Source organism: Dermacentor variabilis, chromosome 6 (assembly GCF_050947875.1).
Source record: "Dermacentor variabilis isolate Ectoservices chromosome 6, ASM5094787v1, whole genome shotgun sequence".
In the NCBI taxonomy this organism is placed as follows: domain Eukaryota; kingdom Metazoa; phylum Arthropoda; class Arachnida; order Ixodida; family Ixodidae; genus Dermacentor; species Dermacentor variabilis.
In genome coordinates, this window is record NC_134573.1 from 63,159,727 (window position 1) to 63,184,224 (window position 24,498).

General features: G+C 46.4%; 1 protein-coding gene across 3 annotated transcripts in view; it reads right to left on the bottom strand.

Moving 5' to 3' along the window:
• Nucleotides 1-24,498, bottom strand: part of LOC142584182 (uncharacterized) — a 174,080-nt gene that overhangs the window by 97,694 nt on the left and 51,888 nt on the right. For all 3 annotated transcript variants that reach the window (XM_075694349.1, XM_075694348.1, XM_075694347.1), the window contains one exon: nucleotides 22,026-22,193. In XM_075694349.1, coding sequence (XP_075550464.1) covers nucleotides 22,026-22,193 — 168 coding nt within the window. The remainder of the gene's footprint in view (nucleotides 1-22,025; nucleotides 22,194-24,498) is intronic.

Below are 24,498 nucleotides of genomic sequence, written 5' to 3' on the forward strand. Positions count from 1 at the left end.
GTAAGAGTGACCGATGGAGAAACTCCCGCTGTCCTCAGAATATGCACCACCCGCATCACCATCACCGGTCACCCAATTCATGTTTTATTTGCACTCCTTGAGCGATGTCCTTAAGACGTTATACTTGATGTGGACTTCCTCACAACTTATTCTGCCCTAATTAACTGTGCGACTGCCCGAACTACCTCTACTAGATTTGCCACTTCACTGCTCTTCTAACATCCGTCTCTATGCTGATGACTGCGTTCTATATGAAGCGATTAACTCTTCTAATGATCATTATCGCATTCCAGAGTCGTTTTCTAGGTTTTGCGATTGGTGTAACACTTGGCAAATGAACATTAATTTCAATAAAACCGTTCCAAGTATCTTGGTGTCATTTTCACAGACAACATGTCATGGTCCAAACACATTGATTACATATGTAGTAAAGCACTAAAACATTAGGTTGCTTGAGGCGAACGCTCACCTGATCTCCTAAAGACACAAAGTTACTAATGTATAAATCTATTATCCGCCCTGTTCTTGATTATGCATAAAGCTGCGCGATTCATATGTCATCATTACGATCGCGACTTTTTGCCCTCTTCAACACTTTCTTTCTTGAACTTATACATGCTCTCTTCTCGTCGCCGTCTCGAATCATTAAAATTCTTGCATTGCATTGTCAATTCTTTGATTAGGCTCTCAAACGATAATTACATTAACTTCGCGCCAGGATCATCAACGATAAGACATCATGACCTAAACTGGATACCCTACTACGGACGTACTAACATGTTCAAATTCAGCGTTTTTCCCCGCTCAATCAAATACTGGAATTCATTACCTGGGTCCATTCGCTCATGCTCTTCCAAAATTTTTGCGAGCGCCATCCTAGATGCCTAATCGTGCTCACCCATGCCGGGCAGCATTTGTATACCTTCCTGTGTATTTTCCTTTCATCAGTCCTCTTTTGTAAAAGTGTTCACCTGAGTTTACGGCTGTGTACTCCAGTGCATTTTCTGTACCTTTTTCAACCCATTCCTGATATAGCGCAAATTGCGCTGCAGTATGTATAAATAAATTAATAAATTAATAATAAAATAAATAAATAAACTACTCGCTGCTCCAACCACGGCTTCGGCACGTCTCCGCTCTCTCGACTATGTGCGCATGCCGCCCGTCCCAAGCCGCCACGTATATCTCCAACACCTCGACCTCTACAGCAGTTGATGAAGATTACGTGGTAACAGACGTTTTCCTCGCCAGAAACTTCGCCGTACCTAACACCTTCGTGATTGTAACCGGTAATCGCATCTGCATTCCCCTTTTAAACTTCAGCGCCTCTCCTCAACTGATTCCAGCAGGCATGTCGCTCGACGCTAGCGCTGCAGCCGAAGACTGCAAAATTTCCACATTGGATCCCTCTATTCCCTGCAGTTCATCCTTCATTTGTACCACAAACAGTTCGCTGCGCGATGTCTTTGACGGCATGATTCCTGCTGACCTTTCTCATGCTCAAAGTACCGACCTTCGACTCTTGCTGGAGTCATACCACGACATGTTCGACTTCAACCATCATTCTTTTAGCGAAACGTCTGTTGTCCAGCATCGAATCGACACAGGGCGCGTGACCCTTAATTACAGCAGTGTCTATCTTGTCTCCCTCGCCGAACCTCTGGTGATCCAAGACGAAGTTGACAAAATGCTCACAAAAGGCCTTATCGAAACTTATTCCAGTCCATGGGCTTCCCCTGTGGCGCTAGCCGAAAAGAAAGATGCCAGCTGGCGCTTTTCTGCTGACTACCGGCACTTGAGCAACATCAGGCGCAAGGACGTATACCCAATTCCCCGTATCCATGACGCCTTGGACTGCCTCCGCGGCGCCACGTACTTTTTCTCCATCGACTTGCGCTCCGGATACTGGCAGATTACCTTTGATGCTATAGTCCGTGGCGAGACTGCTTTCTTCGCACCAGATCGACTTTACCATTTCGAGGTTATGCCTTTTGGATTGTGTAATGGCCCCGCTACCGTCGAGCGAATTATGGATTTTCTCCTTAGAAGCTGCAAGTGGTCTACTCGTCTTTGCTCTCTAGGTGATGTGGTTGTCTTTTCGCCTACTTTTGAGAACCGCCTTACTCACCTGTCGGCCATTCTCGATGTGTTTCGCCGTGATGGCCTACAACTTAACTCCTCCAAGCGTCGTTTCGCTGGGCGTCATATCGCCGTTCTTCGTCACCTTGTGAGTGGCAGTGGTATAGTGCTATGAATTGTGGGCTTGTAATCTTACTTCCAACACTTTCTCAGAAATTTTGCCGACTTCGCCCGGCCGCTTACTGACCTACTCAAGAAGAACGTCTGTTTTTCTTGGAGTCACGAGCAAGCTACAACATTCACCACCCTGGCCAGTTTACTTACATCACCGCCAATTTTGGTGCATTTTGACCCTTAGGCGCCTACAGAAGTTCGCACCAACGCTAGTGGCCACGTCGTAGGTGCAGTCCTTGCCCGACGCCAGAACGACCAAGAACGCGTCATTGCTTATGCCAACCGCCTTCTCTCGTCGTCGGAGCGGAATTTTTCGATAACTAAGTGCGAATGCGTCGTTTATTCTGGGCTGTGGCAAAATTGTGCCCCCACTTATATAGCCCCACGTTTCCTTTCGTCGCGGACCACCACGATCATTGCTGGCTCTCGTCACTGAAAGATCCTACAGGAAAGCCGGGAGGCTGGGCTGTATGGTTATAGGAGTACACCTTTCACGTTATCTACAAGTCTGGCCAGATGCACCAAGGTGCTGACTGTTTATCACGCTACCCTGTCGGCCTTCCCGAAACTGGCGAGCATGATACAAGTGACTTCGTCATGGCTATTTGAGATCTGGCCAACACCCGCGCTGAACAGAAAAGTGACGACACGTTACCATCTACTGGGTGTCCCACGCAAATTTAGCCAAGAACTTAAAGAAGAAAGGCTCGTCGGAAGCGAATTGAAGCAAACGCATACTATTCGCAATAACCTTTATTAACTCAGACAATTTTTTGTTTTCCAATTACTCACTAATTAGGTTTTTTCATCCAACTTTTTAATTATTGTCTGAGGACCCCAAGTATAATACGCAGATTTGTAGAGCACCTTCAGAAACCACCGATCTAGTTTCCTTTACGATACGTCTCACGTAGTCATTTTTTCCGGGTTGCTAAGAAAGTCCGCGAAATATGAAAAAGCCACGTGACGGAGCGCTTGCCTAGTGGTATCGTGCTGCTCTAAAGCGTGCGTTCGGTGAACAAGGTCGGCTCCCGTCAGATGATGGCGAAAATGCTTGCTGCTGGCCGAGCGCTGCCGATGAGACAAAGAACACCCTGCCGCTTCCTCGTTGCCAGCCACGATACAGCCGACCTTTAGCGTCTCTTCGACGCTACATTTCTGCCTGGGACCATCAGCGACGTAAACGTCCCTCGGCGCTACCTGCCGGCCGTATGTTGCTCATTTACATACCCACGCAGCTGTTCCACAGCATCGGTCTCGATCTCCTCGGCCCATTCGCTACGTCTACACCAGGGAACAAGTGTGTCGCAGTTTGGACCGACTATGCTACGCGGTTATGCCATCACGCGAGGTTTGCCTACCGGTTGCGCCACTGACGTCGCCGATTTCCTACTTCATGACGTTATCCTTCATCATGGTGCCCCCAGTCAATTGCTCACAGCGCGAGGCCACTACTTCTTGTCGAATGTTCTCGATCACCTCCTTCATTTCTGTTCTGTGGAGCAGAAGCACACTACTGCATACCACCCGCAGACCAATGGGCTCACCGAGAGACTGAACCGCTCCTTAACCTATATGCTGGCGATGTACGTGTCTGACGATCATCGTGACAGGAACATCCCTTTGTCATACGTCACGTTCACGTACTAGTCCTGCCGTCACGACACCGCCGGTTTTTCGCCATTCCAGCTACAGTTTGGCCGCAACCCAGCATTGGCTTTCAAGAAGTTTCTACCTGCGGTCGTACAACATAGGAGAGAGATTGCCCGCGAAGATGCCATGCGAGCACATCTGGCACGTCAAATCGCTCATTAGTGACTATTCAACTCGCAATTACTTCAGAGGGATCGCTATGACCACAAGTGCGGACACCTCTGCTTTTCTCCAGGATCTTTTGCACTTCTCCGGACTTCATTTCGTCGTGTAGCTCTTTCTGAAAAGCTTTTGTCACGTTACACCGAACCATACAAGGTTTTATGGCAACTTAGTGACGTGTACCATGCGATCGTGCTACTGGACAGTTCTTCACAGTCGACCCTTCATCTCGTGAGGTCGTCCATGTATCCCCGGTTGAAGCCATACTTTTCCGCCACCGCCTCCTTGTGTAATTAGTCTGTGGTAGTGTTCCTGTATACGCTCCCGCAGGGTGCAGAGTTCCGCATAGCTTTTCCTCTGCCGCTCGCACCGCTATTCGCCGAGCGCAATCACATGGCACAATATGACGTCAAATGTTCAACGGCGCTGCTGCGAAGCCAACTGTCCGGCTCGATGCAGCCTCGTCGTTTCCGGCAATGTCATCGACGTTGCAATCAACGCACTGTCAAGTCTTCGTTACATTCATCGGCTCCGGGTTGCAGGTAGGGTATTCCACGATATTAAGTCAAGGACCTTGCTGAAGTTACACGAACCACGTCATATTGACACTTCTTTTTTTTCAGTGTGACGGGGGGCAGCGCAAGAAACTGCACAAACCGCACCGAAGGTGGCAAGGTTTTTCACGCGGTGCAGTGCGGGCGGACACTTGTGCGCCGGCAACAGGCATGGCTCCTGCCTATGGGACGAGACCGGCCAGTTCCGAAAGGGACCAGGATACGCGAGGTGCGTTCACCTTGTTTACACGGAAGCAACCTTTATTGTCTCGAGTAGAACCCCTGTTAACACTGAGTTGCGTACGCCTTTCGTGAGAGGTTGTTCACTTGTACGATTCTTGGCGCATACGTGAAGCGCTACACAGACGCAGGACAGCAAATGAACGACACGTCTGTGTCGCGCTGCACATATACGCCAAGAATGTTAACTTACCAACTCGCCCAATTCACTGTGTTGCTTGCACGGCTGTTCTGACTATGCCAATCAAGAACAGTGTGTTGAAAACAGAGTAAATGCTAGCAGATACCATTTTCCCCTTGCACGTTGGCTTTCCTCTCCTCTGCTTTTCTTATTTTATTTTTTTTTGTCGGCATCCTAACCTTTATATAATGTTGATTGATGTGCTAGTGTTCATTGTTTTGCCGTAAGCGAATACCTAGCCTACTATCGCTTCTGAGACAGCTGTGATAGCTTCAACATTTAGCGCCCATAATATCTTGCTTGTTAGATCGGCTTTAGTCGACATGAGGAATGTCAACTCTTGCTGTATGTTTGATAAGTGCTTTGTTATAGTAAATTGACCTGAGTCGTATGAAAGGACAAGAAAAATGTGTTCTCATATTACAATATGCAATGTACGAATAATTTGCAAGTTTGCCCATCATAATATGATCAGTGCAATGAAAATAACCTGTGGTTACTCTTAAGGCCTGGTTGCCTTTCCAGTTGCTTTGAATATTGCATAGCTTTTTGTTTCAAGGTACTGCATGTTCGCACGCAAAATTTTGATCTGTTCGAGCCACGGGCGCAGTAAGGAATTCATTTCGATCCTACCCCTATATGCACGTACGGGCGTGTTTGTATATGTGCATATACATATACGCCAATATGTCAATAAAAACTAAATATTTCGGGGGGTTGGAACCCTACCCCCCTCCGACTACGCCAATGGTCCGAACATAGCCTACATTCAAGAGCGCCATCTTGCTCAGCGCTTGTGAACATTTGCCGCTTGTAACACCCGAACACCAGGCAATCAATAAAGCAAATGAAACACCGCGCGGTATTTGGCTCTTGCGAGCGCGAGGACTGCCTTCACTGCATAGCTGGAACATAACGCCGGACCTATGCGCAACTATGCTCCCTTCGCGGAAGCATATACAGGGACACTAGCCTGCGCCGAGATGGCGCTTGTCCTGCCGGGGAGGTTAGAAGCTTCCGAAGACCTCCTTGGACTAACAAAGAAAAGAGCGATGGCCGGGAGGTTGCGCGTGTTCAACCATCTTGGCCATCCGTGTAAATCGTGTCTGTTTATAATTCGTGCTTTGCTTTCATCCACTTCACGCCCCGTTCCAATGTTATGTTTTCGTTCCGCCTAATTACATTAGTCTTAGCAAACCAGCTTCTTAAATCTTAAAAATAGATTAAAAGTCTCAATGAAGAAATTCTAGAGAACATGAAAAAGTTCCGGTCGAGTTTCTTTGGCGCCATGGGTGCCACATAAGAAAGTTTCTTTTTTTTTTCATACCATGAGAGAAGTCTGCGAATACGCGAGAATTGCCGCACGACTGGGCGTTCGCTTCACTTTGTTTGCGTTCGCGGGCTTCTCTTATCGACCTCAGTATTGCACCATCTGCGCATACAACTTGAAAATTCCACAGAACCCATCTCACGCTGAGAATCTACGGTAATGTGCTTTGCATGGAATCATAGAGCGACACAATGTATTGCCACCATCGAAAGGGAATATGCATGAAGGGTGTACTGGAGCTGAAGAGGATGATTATGATTTATGTTAATCGGATTTGAAACGAGACAGTCACAAATCGGCAACTCCAGAATTCGTTACACGGGCTGGTAACAATGTCAAAATAAACAAAGATGACTACGACATCCTGGTTCACGGCGGCTCTTCCACATGGTTCTATCATGTTTCTCGTTTGTGGCGTCGAATCCAGGTGTTTCATCGAAGCCGATGTGGAAGTCAAAAAATTGAAGTGTTTGTGCGTAGCGGGCCTCCCAAAGGCGCACGCACTTCTTCTCAGTGTGGTGACACTGGTACAGGTACGATTCTCGAGTGTTCTTGACCTTCATAGGCAACTGCGCACTCCTACTTCTGTTGTACTATACCATATAGAGCATGTTACAATATATAGGCAGTAACGTCTGTCTTACTTTCAGAAGCTAAATACGGATATTCCGCAATGATACAACGACGCTAAAATATGTAAAGTCTCGTTTGTGAGCCGGAGTGCACCTTCATTTTTATAGTTAGCTGATTCGTGTGATAAGTCAGTCTGCGTCTGATGGCTGCCACTTGTTCGTGGTCGCTGTGCACGAAGTTCGAGCTGGGGCCTGAGCTGAGCAACACAGCACACACCTGCCACCGGTAGGAACTCTCAAAACCAGATTAAACGTGAGAAGTCGATATCAACTAGTCGGACCACACTGAGTTCCTTTTGCCAGGTTTCCAAAATTTTTCGAGCGCTTTCCTTCGGGCAAAGTCACTTGTATTAGTATAGATGCACGTCTTGGAGATGAATTGAGCGATTTGTAATGGAATTTTGTTGCGTGCACGGCGTCGGAAAGCAAACTAGCGGCGCTCTGCGCAGGTCTAAAATGCGCCTAAGCTCGAACGAGAAGTGTTTGCAGTTGCTTCTAAATGTCTTGCGAACAAATCAACAACTCACAACGTTGACTGATCGAGAAAACAGCATCTTCTACATGTACCGCTGTACTAAAGCATGGCATGAAAATGATATGTCAGCTCGCAACATAACATATGTCAAGATCAACTTCAGACGTTCTGAGTTGTTGATCATACCTATTACCATGCCTGCTGGCAAAATTGTATTAGTAGGAAGATTACTGTTGCTTAGAGCATTAGTAACACTAATTATGGCGCAGAAAACAATAAACGAACAAAACCAAATGATTGTAAAGCCCACACTGCTATAACTTATTTGAGCGCCTGCCCAAACAATTTATAGACTCCAATATTGGAAACGCCAGCAAGATATGTCAAATAAACAAGAAAGCAGTGATGTAATCGCTGAAAACAGAACTCCTCCCGAGTGAAGTGCTTATAACGAACCTGCATATCATTCACCTTTTCCCAATTCGGAAGTTTCTTATCGAAGTTGCTCTCTTATACGCGTCGTCTGCTTCTTTCGGGAAACGGTACGATGACGCGTCATAATGGTACACAACTAAGCATTTCGACACCCGTCTTTTTGTATTTTTCGGGTTTATGCACGGTGGCCTCATGACGACTTGAGGACTACGAGGCATTCAGCGTAGGCGCTGACAGAAGTCTCTCGCTTCAAGCCTAAACCTGGTTCGGCTGGTTCTCGGCGCGGCCACTGGGTGGCGAGCACTTGCTAGGAGTCGCGAGTACTCCCCTAGCTTCCCTGAGTATATAAAGCATGCTATACATGCTTTTCATTCTAGCTATCTGCATCCATCTCCTTAAATTCTTTTCTCTTCCTCAAAACTTCTCTATCTAGCTTGTACCGCTACCTATGCCTTTGACAGATCCGGAGAAAATACGGGGAAGGCGGGAGATGGAGATTCAGGACGATGAGCAAAGCCAGAGCAAGGTAAAAGCGGGAGCCAACGTTTCGACAAGTCAACTTTTCATTTTGATGTGGTCGTATTAATCTGGGCCCTCCTTTCTTTCCACCAATCATCTGAAGTCTGGTGCTTATCTCAACTGCTGACCGGTTGGAGCTTCCTTGCAGTTCAAGCCCGAGCACTTCTACAAAGTAAACCTTACCGTCGGACTTTAGAGGGTGAATCCTTTGGCATTCCATGAGGATGTGCTCAGCGGTCGCCGAATTTTCGCTGCCGCGGACAGATGCCTCAACTTATTGCGAATAGTCGTTTAGGTATATTTTGTCCTTAAAGGGCCCCTCACCAGGCCTGGCCATTTTGAGCTGCCAAGCACAGATCATACATTGCGCGATAACGATCGCGTCGGCAAAGTATTACATCGCTACGCACCGCGGAGAGATCTGATATTTCAAACCGAACGCCGTTTTTCCTTCTGTTCACGACCCCCGCGCTCGAAGCCGGAGGATGAAGTACTCGTGTGCCTGCGCCTGCGTACTCGTGTGGGCAGTGTGATGTCGGTCGTGGTGATACGTGACTTCCAGAATTATTCAAGACATCTGTTATATGCGCGATCTGTTGCTCGAATTGACGAATTGAAGTTTAGCGAAATAATAAAACGCACAAAGGGAATGTCTTCCTGTGTTTTTTTTGTTTTTTTTTTTACTTGGCACCGAAGCAACACAGATGTACTTCCGCTGTCTGCTTGTTCCCATGGTCCTTTGCCATTTTCTACCTTGTTCCACCGCTTGATCATGCCCTGCGATCCCCTTGTTCGGCCTCAGTATTTGTGCAGCACTGAATTATGCCACTAGTTATGTTTCCTTGTGCACAATGCGCAAAATCATCCTCTCCGCAAGCAAGACAACAGCTCGCGCGCGACGCCGTCAGCGGAAGTGCGTAGTGTCTAAAAAAAAGAAAAACGAGGAGAAAAAAAATGAAGGCGGGGTCTGTGACGTATACGCCACGCGTTCGTCGAGGTCCGGTATGAGAGAACGCAGTGAAGGAATTTCGCTTGCGGAAGCTAGACAGAGCGAGTGGAGATAGCGCTCTTGTTTGTCAGTGGAGCCTGCCTGCTGAAATTACGGGTTTGCAGCACTGAAATATTTCTATCTTGACTAATAATGAGCCGATTTGTAAACGTTGTGTGCCAGAACGCTCCTTAGACGAGCACTGCAACTTCCAGCGTATAACGAAAATTTGATATGGAGCCTGGTGAGGGGCCCTTTAAGCACCCAGCTCGAGCCTCAGATAGGAAGGCTTTGTCCTTTGTGTGATGGTACAGATTTGTTCAAATTTCTTTCCTCCCATTCCTGTACATCTCTTTAGTATTTTTTGCTTCGATTTCTTGCATCCAATTCATTGTTTCTGTTTCTCTCACTTTTATTTTGATGGCCGCTGGTTTTCTATTTACGCTTTTAATTACCCCGTACTTGGCTGCCAACTTGCTTGACGTCTGCCTTTATTATGTATCCACTCTTTTCAGGTTCAGATACTTACCGGCATATACAGATAGTTCAATGATGATGGTGGTGATTATTTATTACCCCTTTCCCCTTTGAAACGGGGCGGTGAGAAATAGTCCGCTAGACAGCTTGAATTAACCAGGTCTGCTATAGATTCGATTCGTTTTAGAATTTTTGTATATATCTCCTCAATTTTTCTTCTAATCAAAATGGTTCCATCTACCTAGTACCGCTAGCTATGCCTGTAATGAATACGATTGTATCAATCTCTTCCGAGCATTTTTTTTCTACAATGCTCTAAACTTCTCTTGCTTATGTCAGCTGCTGGCCGGTTGATGCTTTAGGCGGTTAATGCTTCTCTACGAACACTCGGAGCCACCGAGCGACGCTGCCGGCAAGCCTGCGAAATGCAGCCATAATGAAGCACAGAGCGATATGGGGATAAAGTAGGTACGAGGTGCTCCGGGGTATGTCGAAATGTGTAATGCTTACAGGAATTATTTTTGGAATTGCGGTTGTTTGTTTGAAATCAGTGGTACAATGAGGACTCGATGGGCCCCAAAGGTCAGTGCGACACCTTAAATTGAGCGTTCACGGGAAGACTACAAATGAAGCTGTGCAGGGTGATGTTGGTTGGACTATCTTTGAAGTGGGGGAAGCTCACAGTACAATTGATAATGAAGAACGTCTGAGAAATGTGGAAGAAAGTGAATGGGCTAGGAAAGCTATGAGCTATATGTCCAGGAAAGACATTTGTTCACAGTGGAGGAAAACAATTAGGATCAGCAAGTATGCGGCCTGTAAGGTGGGCAACACAGCAACAAAGAACGTCAAGCGGAAAGTCACACAGGCTGAAATATTATCATGGCTGGAGGCAATGGAAAAGAAACCTGCCATGAGCATAGTCAAAAAGAAAAAAAAAGCGAAGTCAGGAAAGAAACAATTTATGATAACTCCAAGAGAAGTTCATCATTTTTCGAAGCGAGATCGGTATGCCTTAGAACACCCACCGATAACGCGAGATATAAGAAGGAAGAAGACGGATGTGCTTGCTGCGGTATAGCTAGGAAAGCGATGGAGCATGTTTTATTAGAATGTGAAGACGTCTGTCCAGCTGCCAAGCGGTCAATTTAGGCACTACTGACCTGCTTGAAGCCATTGGGTTCAGCGAGAGCAGTGGAAAAGTAAAGCTGTCGGGAATAGAGGTTAGTAAGAGGCGATTGGAAAATTGGTGGAAGAAAAGTAGGAAAACGACAAAAAATGGAGACGTACAGAAGTAAAGTTCGCAACGGGGGGTCAGAAATTTGGTTGTGGGAGTTTACAGCAGTTCTTTTCCTTTTTCTTTCTTTTTAACCTAGGTAGGCCATTGGGCAGCATAATAACAAGAGCCTGGTGGTGCAGCCCACCCGCCCGTTTCAAAAGGGACGCTCATAACATCCATCCATCCATCCGCGTCCCGTCCGAAATGCATGGCCCGCCGATGCGTTGCGAACGCTGAAAAATGCGCCATGCGGCTGCCAAGCTCTCGTGCCTCTCTCGCGCTTCTTTCTGGACACATGACGCCTTCTAGTAGCCTTGCGGAAAATTCCGCGTGAGCCTCGGCGACGTGATGGGTGGCGCGCCAGTACCTGAGAATGCCGAGAATTGTTCCTTTGCTTTCCGCACATCCAGTGGCACATATGCAGTTACCTAAGTTGGCGATATGTTCATTGAAAAGCGGCACATATAAGTTGATTCATGGCAGAGCTGGTTGAAGCGTTGGCGTCAAAGGCGATAATAGAAAACTGGCACTTAACCAGCATATTTGTGTCACAGCCTGCTAAAGCGTTGGGTTTCTGTCCTTGGAGGACGCATGTCACGTACATTTGGCTCCGCACAGGATTACGCAAGTTTAAAAGATATTTCTGTCGTTGTAAAGTGGCGTTTACCTACGCGCACATAACTACTAACCCAAGTAAGCATCAAAGAGGTTCATTGAAAACCAGTACAGACTGACTGGCACACACCAAGTTCTTCAATAACTCGCCATAAAGGTGTTCAGTTGAAGAGCGTGCAGACCCAGTCCCGCATCTACAGTGACTCACGGCTGCGGGAAACAGGTTTGTTATAGCTCATGGTTGCGGGAAAGTGACTCAAGCGGCGGAAAATAGGTTCATCACTGGGTATGCGGCAAAGTACGCCCAGCCACATTCTTTTTCACTTAGGTTGGTCCAAATGTTGATTTAGAACCGTGTTTCCTCAGCACAACCAGCCAGATGATGAAACCATTCGACAGTGTACCGTGTTGGCGGGAAAACGGTTCGACACAAACATAAACACATACATAGATACAAACATACACAAATACTTAGCCGCCCGAAGGCCGTGAGGTGCTCTAAGAATGTCAATGCAGTCAGAACCTACATCGTGTCTTTCGTTGGAACTTCGGCATCGCCAACATCTGCAATGTAATCATCGATTCCGCCTTCCTTGCGTACTACATTATACCTTGTTGTCGCCAACCGCCTAATTGACGCCACACCAGGTGTGTTCCTCAGGCCAGCATACGATCCCCATTAGCCAAGCTTGAAGGTTCTCTCGGTTAAAATTCAGTTGGCTTAATTCACCCTTGCTTTCCAATTCCCCTACTTGACTCTGTCCCACCAGGCTCCCATGCGAGGTGCCTCGTAAGACTGTCCACTACACCAGGACTACCGCAAGCCCTCCGGTTGCCTGCCGTAACCTATACTCGGATACAACTTTAGAAAAAAGAGGGCTTTTACTCCTCCGAGGCGGATGCACACGAACATCCACCAATGAGCGCGCACTCTGGACCGACGTCATGCGCCAGACGGCCGGTGACCCCGCCGTCGGAGAAGATGGCCGCCCAGGCTTCGAACTGGGCGAAGTCGCGTCAGCTGTACGCGTCAACGCCTCGTCGCAGTGAATTCCCAAACTGTTTGTGATTGTCTATCATGCCGGAAATATTACTGCGAGCTTACGATGCGGCATTTGTGCCGCGTGCATTTATTCCAAGCCATGATACGGCGAAGAAACATTGAAGCGAGCATCGCTGACGCTGCACTACGCTTTGCCTGAAAATAGGATCCCACGGCCACCGCTGCAAACACACATCCTGCTTGTTTGTTCCATGTCTGCTTTATTTCGCTCCCGAGTGAAGTTACGACGAGAAAAGTTTGCCAAAGTCTGGTGCCTACTGTCAGCGGTGGGTGTGTTCGTGTACTGTGTCGCTGCGTTTCTCGTCGGACGGGGTGAAGTGATGGAGCAAAACCATTCTCAGGAGAAATGAGAAAAGCGTGCGCGCATGAAACAAACCTACGAGCGTCTCAACAGAAAATATTTGCAAAAGAAGCCTCCAACGCAAAGATTTGTCGCCGTCAACTTAGCGTGAACGATCGTTTTCAGTAGTGAGATGGCCGAGCATTTAACGGCGGTGATCGTGCGTTGTGTGGCACCGTCGATTGATTACTTTCCACCAGGGCTCACCGCGCGCGCAAGTTGTAGAATGCGTGGTGTGGCACAGTCACGCATAAGTTGTGTTGCCAACGCTCGCTATGGTTTCCCACAACATAGCTTCGCACTGCTTTTCAATTCTTGTGATATGTTGCAATTAAAAATTCCCAAGACAGTGTTAGGAGAACGGTTTTAAAAAATATACGAGAAGGTAGGCCCAGCAGCTTGTGAACCCGCTCCTATAATACCTCTACCCAGGTCTGTTTGTAAATGCGTGTATGTTTTCTTGCGTTTGTCATTTTTTTTATTTCCCACATTTCTTTATATTTGAGTTTTTCTTAGTTTTCGCGTTTGTGTACCTGATTCCATGCATGTTTGCGAATAATCTTATTTCGGTCCTTTTATTTTATATTAGCATCTGTTTTTGCTAGTTTTCTTTCAGCAAAGTCTTTACACATTTTCATTAACGAATCTCATTCAAAGCACTAACTCCTGTACACTGCAGAGCTGGCCTCTTCCATCTCATTAAAACCTTTCTCACTGGTCTACCTCATCTTCTCAATCTGCCTACTCTCTGTGTTTTCTGTCTTTCCTTCTTGTGTTGTTGTTTCACTGTGATTAATCAACTTGCTCAAAACAAATTTTGATCGCCTATGAAAACAGAAAGGTTTAGAGATACATTTTCTTAAAAGCGTCATGTGGGCTGCACAGCAACTTTGCCTCTTACCTCTGTTCATGTTTATGCATCAGTACATGTGGCAGCTCGCAAGAAGTGCACATGAAAGGCTGCATATTGAAAAGCAACATCTTTCTATGCTATTGCATTTTTCATGCATTCAGTCTTAGTAAACAGACGGTTTCGCTGCCCATCACATATGATGGTAAGAGTTTTCAACACGAATAACATTGTGCAGTGGGGAGTCATTTCCTGTCTGACGCTTTCGTCGTTGCAAAGACATTTTTCTGTGAATGGAGCCCAGCGCAGCAGTGCACTGAGAGCTTTTGCAACTTTCACCATTTATTACTTCACAAATGTCATTGTCTGAATCTGGCTGTCCACCACTATGCTGATGGCTTGTGAATTAAATAATTGCCTCAACAAAACACATTCAACTTCACTAAGCATTTTTTTAGTACAAGCAATGCTAGCAGAGCTATTCAGGGTGAATAATTCTGCTTACATTGTTGTTACTTGCGCTGTCAGATAAACAAATACAGCAATGGCTGTGGCATGACTGTGATTTGATGTGCAGACTGCGAACGGTGCCTTTCAAGCGTGCCCTCGACTACTGCTATGAATAGTTACCCGAATGAGTATATTGGGCCTAACTAAGCTAATTATGTTTGATAATTGTTCTTATTCGCAAAACTCGCCTGGGCCAGGTAACCAAAATAAGCAATGCCACCACATGAATGTGTTTTTGCATGCAAGCTGCCAACAGTGGCTGTCATTCTCGCGTTCATTGCTGCCATTTCACCAACAGTGGTGACAGCTTGACTGCGCTTTGACGTGCAGACTGCTAATGGTGCCTTTCAAGCGTGCCCTCGATACTGCTATTAATAGTTACCCGAATGAGTATATTGGGCCTAACTAAGCTAATGATGTTTGATAATTGTTCTTATTCGCAAAACTTGCCTGGGCCAGGTAACCAAAATAAGCAATGCCACCACATGAATGTGTTTTTGCATGCAAGCTGCCAACAGTGGCTGTCATTTTCGCGTTGATTGCTGTCGTTTCAACAACAGTGGTGACAGCTTGACTGGGCTTCGACGTGCAGACTGCTAATGGTGCCTTCCAAGCGTGCCCTCGAGTACTGCTATTAATAGCTACCCGAATGAGAATTTGGGCCTCACTAAGCTAATGATGCTTGCTAATTGTTGTCTTATTCGCATTACTTGCCTGGGTCAGATAACCAGGTTAAACAATGCCACCACATGAACGTGCTTTTTCATGCAAGCTGCCAACAGTGGCTGTCATTTTCGCGTCGATTGCTGCCGTTTCATCAACAGTGGCGACAGCATGACTGCGCTTTGACGTGTAGACTGCAGGCGTTTTCAAGAAAGGAAACGCATCAAGGCTGATGACGATTATTGTTGTGTGGCAGAAGGGGCACTCCAAAGGGTGTAAACTTTTCTTAGAGTGTATTGCTATGAATGACTACCCGAATGAGTATTTTGGGCCTCACTAAGCTAATGATGCTTGATAATTGTTGTCTTCGCATTACTTGCCTGGGCCAGATAAACAAAATAAACAATGCAAACACATGAATGTGCTTTCGCGTGCAAGCTGCTAAGAGTGGCTGTCAATTTCACGTGGACTACTGCTTTTTCGTGTGAAGCTGGATAGTGGCTGCCCGAACGAACATTTTGGACCCCACATATTCAGGGTTAATAATTGTATTTGCATTCAGATTTTCCAGCATTTCAGCACATTTCCATGCGATTACTTATATTCAGCACGATCTGTGCAGGACATTGCGTTTTCAGAATTGAGCTTCCATTAAAAGGAATGTGTCACCAAATGAACTGCTTATTTATTTGAGAGGTCACGGGATATTGCTTGGCTGCTGCGAACCCACCGGCAAAATTTGGGTAGCCCTAATAAGGGCTGTTCTTTCGTTAATAAGAAGCTGTTATTCATCATTGGGTGGCTCAATGCCGGACAGCTCGCAGTCGGAGTCGCTTTCTTCCCTGTCATCTTCACCCAGCTGGATGATGATGGGTTGGATATGGTCACTCCCAGATGTATCAAGCCTGAACTTTGCCTCCAGATCCCTCACGTGTTTAATGTTCTTCTTCCAGTCTTCCTCCGTTACATGCTTGATTTTTTCCCTCAAGACGTCTTCGACCGTGGACAGCTTGAAATCTCTGTTGTCCGCAGCGATGCCATTTTTCACCTTTGCCCACAGGAGCTATACAGGATTAAATTCGCAGTGGTACGGTGGGAGCCTCAGTACAATGCAACCGGCCTTTTCAGCTGCATTGTCTACGATGTAGCTCAGAAAGCGTGGCTTTACAGATGCTACCAACTCAAGCAGCTCTTGTTCTTGTCGAGGATCCTTGGTGGTGTGGACATCGAGGCCACACAAGGCTCGTTTGGCAACAAAGAATCGCATTCCGATGTCACCTCGTTGGGCTCCATGTCGGAAAACTCGCACGGAATGCCTTGCGCGAACTGGCGAGATTTCAGGCTCGCAAAAAAAAGAAAGGAAAAGATTTGTGAAACACAATACCGAAAAATATAAATTTTATGCTATTTAAGACCATGAGTGTTTATTTAATACGATGAATGAAGCATCCTTGTACCTTTCCTGCCTCGAGTATTCACGCCCCAGGTTTGTAATGGTTGCGATAACTGCATTGTTTTATATAAGTACTTGTCCAATAGCAACTGATTCATTTTAAGCTAGGAAAAAGAGTAGTAAATGTGCCGTGTACATGTAAACATGCGCAAAAGCCATGCAGAGCTGCTCTTTCTAATTTTGTCGCTTGCAATGAAGCGAAAGAGCAGACGAAAGGAAGCATTGTGGAAGGCACGGGGTTATTTTTTGTCGTGTTCCGGCATGTGCTGTAGCACATGAGAGCTCTACTAAACCAGTCATCAAAATACAAAAGTCCTTGTTTATACCGAGAATTGCGCGTTTCAGAAGCACGATTTTTTTAGTGGGATTATTTTAGTCGAGGAGGCAATCGGCTGTCGCGCTTCGGTCGTCTGGGCGGGGCCAGCGGGGCCTCCCTTTTTTTTCTAAAGTTGTATCCGACTATAGTGACCGAACAGCCGGAGTTGGACTCTGTGTTCTGCGAAGGAATCGCCCACCACTCCTATGGAACTTGGGCGTCACCGCTTCACCTGGTAATAACGAAAACGGGGCTGGCGACCCCGCGGAGATTATCGTGCCCTCATGGCCCGTATCACTTCCGACAGGTACACAGACCGTAAAATACAGGACTTTGTCCAGCGCATACATGGCTGCCATGTCATTACGTTTAATTTTTGTCAACTATAATGATCCGGTCCTTTTTCTTTTCTCCCCGCTCTTCTTTCCGTCTTTACTTACCTTTCCCTTGCCCTAGTTGAAAGTAGCAAACCGTATTCCTTTAACTCTGGTTAACCTCCCTGCCTTTCACTCATTTGCATCTCTCTCTCTCTCTCTCTCTCTCTCTCTCTCTCTCTCTCTCTCTTGTTAAATCGGACAGCGCGCCGAATGCTGCAACAATCGCGGAAACTCAGTTTCTTCAATTTCTTGTTTTACGAGTTTCGGCCTAAGAAACACGCGATACTGGTCTTCTCTCGGAACGCTGAGCACCCCACTCAGCTTGACCGCCAACTTTTCAAGCAACTCATAGACCATGGTCTGGCTATTAGTGTACTGAAGATCACGCTTGGCGCACCCGTCGTTACCTTTCCAAGCTACCAAGTCTTGGCTGAAGGGACTCGACCTCTACGTGATCACATCTTAGCCCTAGAAGATTATCCTCTGCCTGACGCCTCCAAGGGGCTGCGCTTTTTTCTCGGCACACTTAACCTCTACAGGCTTTTCCTGCACAACGCTGCCGCTTACCAGGCTCCTCTCGTTCACGCCTTCACTCATCGCGCTGGCTTAGCAGCTGTATTGCTGCGCTGCTAAGCACGAGGTCACGGGACTAAACCTCGGCCAGGGTGGCCGCATTTCGGAAGGGGCGCATTGCAAAAATACTAGTGTTCTGTCCATTGGGGGCATAATAAACATTCCTTGGTGATCACAATGAATCCGGAGTCACCCACTACGGCGTGCCTCATAATCAAATCGTGGTTTTGCACGTAAATACCCACAGTTCGTTCATTCATTAGATAGCGCCTCAGGCGGTCGACGATGTGACCAAGCTATCACTTGGACGATCAGCTCCGGTAAAAACCTTCAAGTGCTGCAAATATGCTCTCTGTCACTACATTCCGCTGCCACATCCCATACAAGACGCTGTTTTCAGGGTCATCGCCATCGGTGCCATCGCCGCTGACGCAGCCCTCATGCAACATGTGGACGGTACCTGCCGCCCCTTGTAGTTGTTCTCCAAGAAACTCGCCATTAAGAAGGCAACCCCTGCTATCGCCAGCTGTGTCTCCGGCACCGACTAAATGGCCTGCTTACTGCTGTGAGCTACTTGCTATCTACGAGGCAGTTCAGGATTTCCGCTGCATCCTCGATGCACAGCACTGCACCACTTATGCCAACCAACAACACGTCACATTCTCCTTCTCTAAACGCCGTGATAAACATCCGCAGGTCATGCAGGAGCAACATGTTGTTCATGGTTAGCTTGACACCGAGATTCAACATGCCAGCGAAAGGGTAATGTGGTCACTGTGGCACTGCGCTTACTCCGCTACCAATTATTCATCTGTGGAATTTCTTCGTCAGGAATTACTATCTACTTCGATATACACCACAAGACCATAGACCGCGCGACCATAGACCGCACGTGCCTTTATCACATTACCCTGGCCTCTCGAATTAGCTGCAGAACCTCAGCCATCCTGCAGTCCATTCCTCCGCGCGCCTCGTGGCCGACCGCTACATCTGGCCTTTTATGCAGCGTGACTCTTCCACCTGGCAGCACACCAGCATTCAGTGCCGTGTTGCCAAAATTGACGTGCTCGCGATTTCACTTCTCGGAACATTCGCCCAACCTCTAGAGCGCTTCCAGCACGTCCACTCAAGCACGTCCACGTCTAGTAAGAACTTGTCACTACTGCCTCACCACGGATCGTTTCATTCGATGGCCTGAAGTATGGCCTCTCTGATGGGTCACAGAAAGGATCCCTGCGATTTCGCGGTGCGACTCTGAAGCACCACGACCACCCGCCGTCCGTCTCCAGTAGCGCATCATTTTAAGTAAGCATCGTTTGTTTTCAAAGAACTCGCAACACGTGCACACGCCTCCCTCCGCGACGCCCCGATGCGGGTTTCTTTTCAGCCACACGCTTTGTCCGCAGAGGCACATATGTCACGCCAGCGCATTTTACAGACCTCGATAACAGCAAAAGAATGTCTGCACGCCAAGGGAAGCTACTGACTACTACACGCACCATTCGACCAGAATTTCTTTAAATTAAATTATGGGAGTTTTGCGTGCAAAAACCAGTTCCTGATTATGAGGCACGCCGTAGTGGAGGACTCCAGAACTTTCAACCACCTAGGGTTCTTTAACGCGCACGTAAATCTAAGCAAACCGGTGTTTTTGCATTTTGTCCCCATGGAAATACGGCCGCCGTGGCCGTCATCCGATCCCGCGACCTCATGCTCAGCGGCCCAACACCTTAGCCAACGAGAAACCACGGCGGGTCGGCCAGAATTTCTACGCGGTTCACGAATCACCGCACTGGCGCTACGACTGCTGCTTGAATACTGCTTTGATGTCTTTTATTCTCGTTATTTGTTAATGTAATTTATTTTATTTATTTATTTATTTATTTATTTATTTATTTCAAGAAACCTCTAAAGGCCCCCAACTCGAGGGTATTACATAGGGTGGTGGCAAAAATTCTATAAATATCTAGAGACGCGTATTCATGTAATAGGCAACAATAATAAGATAGCAGAACAGCAACACTCAATGAGACATAATGGGAAACGCAACATAATAAACAGAACACAAAACATATATTAAAAATCAAACACATTGCGGTAACCGAACAAAACTAGATGAAAGGCTACTCATCGCATTCATTGTTTAGAAGTTCATGAAATTTAGATGAATACATTTCAGTTGCGATTGAAGCAGGCAGCTGGTTCCACTCAATAATTGTTTTGGGTATGAATGATTTCGCAAAAGATGAAGTGCGGCAAATGATGCCTTCGATCTTGAAAGGACGGTCACGGCGTGGAAACACCACCGATGGTGATTGGAAGAAATCGTCATGAAGCAACGGATGATGGTAAATTTTGCGAAAAAGTGTTAAGCGAGCAAGTTTACGACGATGTGAAAGGCTATCAATACCAGCACGAGCCTTTATCACTGAGACGCTAGTGAAACGTGAGTAATATGAAAAAATGAAACGAGCAGCACGGTTCTGCAAGGATTCGATGTTATCTATAAGGTAGGTTTCATCCGGGTCCCATAAAGCTGAAGCGTAGTCGGTTTTAGGTCGGATTAGGGTGATGTAAGCAAGTTTACGCACAGGCGCCGGAGTATGTCGAAGGTTACGTTTTAAGAGGCCAAGGGAACGGTTAGCAGCTGCTAGAATCAGATCAATGTGATAGTTCCAGGTTAAGTCGGACTGAAGGTGAACTTCTAAATATTTGTAAGTAGAAGCTGCCTCAACTGTTACGTGAGTAATAGTGTATGCGGTTGGGATGAGGGAAGAGTTTCTTGTAAAGGAGACCAGCTTTGTCTTAGAGTGGTTTTGGATCATTAGCCACGGTGAACACCAAGTGGTAATTGAATCGAGGTCAGTTTGTAGAAATTAGTGGTCAGTTTCCCATTTAATGGCTCGGTAAACAACACAGTCGTCAGCGAACAGTCTAATTATGGAAGATACACAATTGGGTAAATCATTAATAAATATTAGAAAGAGCAGGGGACCAAGCACGCTCCCCTCGGGTACACCGGATGTGACTTGAGCCATTGAAGAGTTGGAACCATTAACAGCGGTGAACTGAACGCGAGATGAGAGGAAGTCTTTAATCCATTCTAAAACCTGAGGGTGAACATTGAGATGCGATAACTTGAGTAGTAGTCTATGGTGGGGGACCCGATGAAATGCCTTAGAAAAATCGAGAAAAAAGCATCGACTTGAATCCCGGCGTCTATTAAAATAAATAAGTCGTCAGTAAATCCATCAAGCTGAGTATCGCAAGAAAATCCCTTGCGAAAACCGTGCTGACATTTAAATATGATGTTGTGATATCCAAGATGACTCATCATATGGGTGTATATGACATGTTCAAGGAGCTTTGAGAAGGTGCAAGTCAATGAGATGGGTCTATAGTTTAAGGGATTAGAGTGGCTGCCACATTTGAAATAATAAACGGGCATATATCGGCATCCTGTGATATGATCCGTCACTGCATTATCTCTCGCGGTTTTGTTGGTTGTCCTCAGGAAGCTTTTAATGACGTAAATAGAGATGTATATGTTGTAAACATATATACGGGGGGTATTACGTTTCAAAACCACGATATGACTATCACGCACGCCGTAGGTGGGGGGGGGTAGACTCCGGAAAAATTTTGACCAGCTTGGATTCCTTATCGTGAACACAAAGCACAGTACGCGCTCGTTTTCGCATTTTACCGCCGTTGAGATGCGACCGCCGCGTTAGGCTTTCCAACCCGCGCCCTAGTCCTCAGTAGCGCGACGCCAAATCTAAGCCATGGTGGGTGAGATTTATTGGGGTTTATTGCACAATTAGAAAGCATGGCAGAAGTGTTTATACGCATGAGTGCATAAAAAGGGGTGTCATATAATTTGCAAGGCAGGGAAACATTCTTTAGATATTCGGTGCCATAGCGGTCATTCAAGATATATTTATGCAAGGGCTCGAAAGAAGAAGCTTCTAAAGAAATAGAACTGCAATTCCCTGAGAAGCTATTCACAGAAGAAGGCCGCCAGAAGAAGCCCACAGAAGAAGGGCGTGAATTTTTCTGCGACGAGAAAACACGCGTTGCAGCTTACCACAGTCAGCGTATCCCACACACTCGCCGTCTTTTCTTCGGTATGCATTGTCTCCGCATCCACATTGACCTCGATCGGCTAAACAGTGCGTCGGGTGCCATCCCGGACAAGCCTCTTCCGGAAGACGGTATTCATCGCAAAGCATCCACGCTTCGTTCCCCCTACAAGCTGCAGAAAACGCCAAATAAGAATTATATCTTCCTGTGAAACTTTTCCACGCAGGAATTCATTTCTGCACACAAAATAATTGAATCAATCTCATTGAAGAAACGTGCCAATATTGTTACGCGACTGAACCAAATGAGGGCCATAAATTTTGGCGGCTAAGCTTGTCTGTGTAAAGCAAGACTATATTTATAGTGGGGTAAAGAAACGCAACGCATTCAACACTAAGGGCATGCTTTCCAACTAATATCAAAAGACAAATTTAAGCGCCTAATGAAGAAATGTTTAGTCAACTTCACCGGCCAATTCGCTTGGCGATGCCTCGTCACTACATACTTGCGAGAAATCATTCGTAAATATTTATCTTGTTGCTACAATGGATAGCAGACCACCCGTTTCATGTTATGGCACAGGAGTCGTGAACTCAGAGTTCGGATTTAGCAACTCCCAATATTTTGCATGTTTAGTTCTCCGTGAACTTGGCGAAGTTTTCATGAGCTTATTATGCCACTATTGAAGCCTCAGCCTTAGTTGAGGTTTGTTAAGGCTTTGTTTAAGCTTTTGGTACGTTTAGCCAGAACTTATAGTTTCTTCCTTGTCATTTCTGCAAAACTTCCATGTTTTGTGCACCAAAGTGTCTGCCTGCCTATTTTAATTGTTATCGTTGATATGCAGCCCCATTTCTTTTCGCTTAGTTTGTCACGAAGAAGCCGCCAATTTTCATTGATTGTTCGGACACAGTAGCAGTATTAGATACTGCGTCGCTAAATTGTTACATACCATTTAGTCTACCGCAGTTCACTCTACAGTAGTTCAGTATAGTTTTTTGTAGTATACCATTTATAAGCAAATAGCGGCTTAAAGAACCCTATGCTCTAATTTCTGTCCGTGTAGTACCGCAAGCCGAGGAGTTGCAGTTATCAGTTATCGACTTGTCAACAATAGGTGAGGAAGGAAGAATCCTGACCACTCTTGAAGTTTTTAAGTAAGATAAGTTTAGCGAAAGCAAAACAAAAAAAATCACAGACCTCCGCTGCACACGCAGCACAGTGACATAGTCACCTAGAGGAGCGGCGCCATAGGAGATCCATTTTCAGCAGTGCGCACTAGATCGTCTTCGCGGCCAAGTCTTTTGGCGTAATTTTCACGAGAACGATTTGAACTGTCCGCCCGGCATCGACGGTGAGCAGCGGCTTGTGCTGTTCTCTGCACAGTTGTCTGCTGAGCCCGACGTTGCCTCGTCCCAGCCGCGAGCATAGCTCTACGATTCGCTTTTTCAGCAGTGGTTCGCGCCTTGCGAGGGGCCGCCATATTGTGTACTGAAGAATATGCACTGGTATGCAGGCTACGTGGAGCACATCCCTTGACCCGTGGCACGGTACGCTAATATTGATGATACTGATGATGATGATGATAATGATTTAATGGTATCCCCTTTGAAACGTGCTGGTGACAAACAGTCGCCTAGCCTGCTTGAGTTAACCAAGTCCAGCTACATGCAGCACGCAATTGCTACATGCAACTGCTACATGTCGCGACACCTGGTGGAATATAACGCAACTGCAATGCAAACTTCGTACGTATCGACGCTATGCGGCGCGCATGTCACATCGCGCGTCAAATGGCATGATACCATCCTAATTATGATGATGATGATGTATTGGTATTTTTTTCGAAACGGGACGGTGACAAACAGGGACCCAGCTTACTTGAAATAAACAGCTATACCATCCATGATTTTTCAGTATACTGCAATATTCATACATTTCAATAATCAGCTTTTTCTTCCAGAAACTTTCTCTAACTACCTCGTACCACTACCTGTGCATCTGCGACAAGGCGTTCAACCTGGTGTAATAATTTGCAACTTCAATGCAAAGTGTGTACGCACCGACGATACGCGGCATGCATCTCGAATCGCAAGACAAGTGGCACAATACGATCATAACAAAAGTGACGATGATGATTTATTGGCATCCCTCTTTGAAACATGGCAGTGACATAGGCCCCTAGCTAGCTTGATTTAATTAGGTACAGGACAAATATGTTTGTTACATTCTTGTATACATCTATTTAACTTTTTCTTCTTCAAACCTTGCTTAACTACCCTGTGCCGCTATCTGCCCATCTGCTAAATCGAGTTCTGCTTGGTATAATGTGAACATATCGACGGTACGTGGCGCGCATATCCCATCGTGTGTCTCCTCGCGTGCTGGACGCGTTAATAGAGAATTTTTCCGCTGCATCCTTGGAAGCGCTGGCCTGGCTGAGGAGCTAGGATAGCGCGCTCCCGCGCAACGGGCCGGGC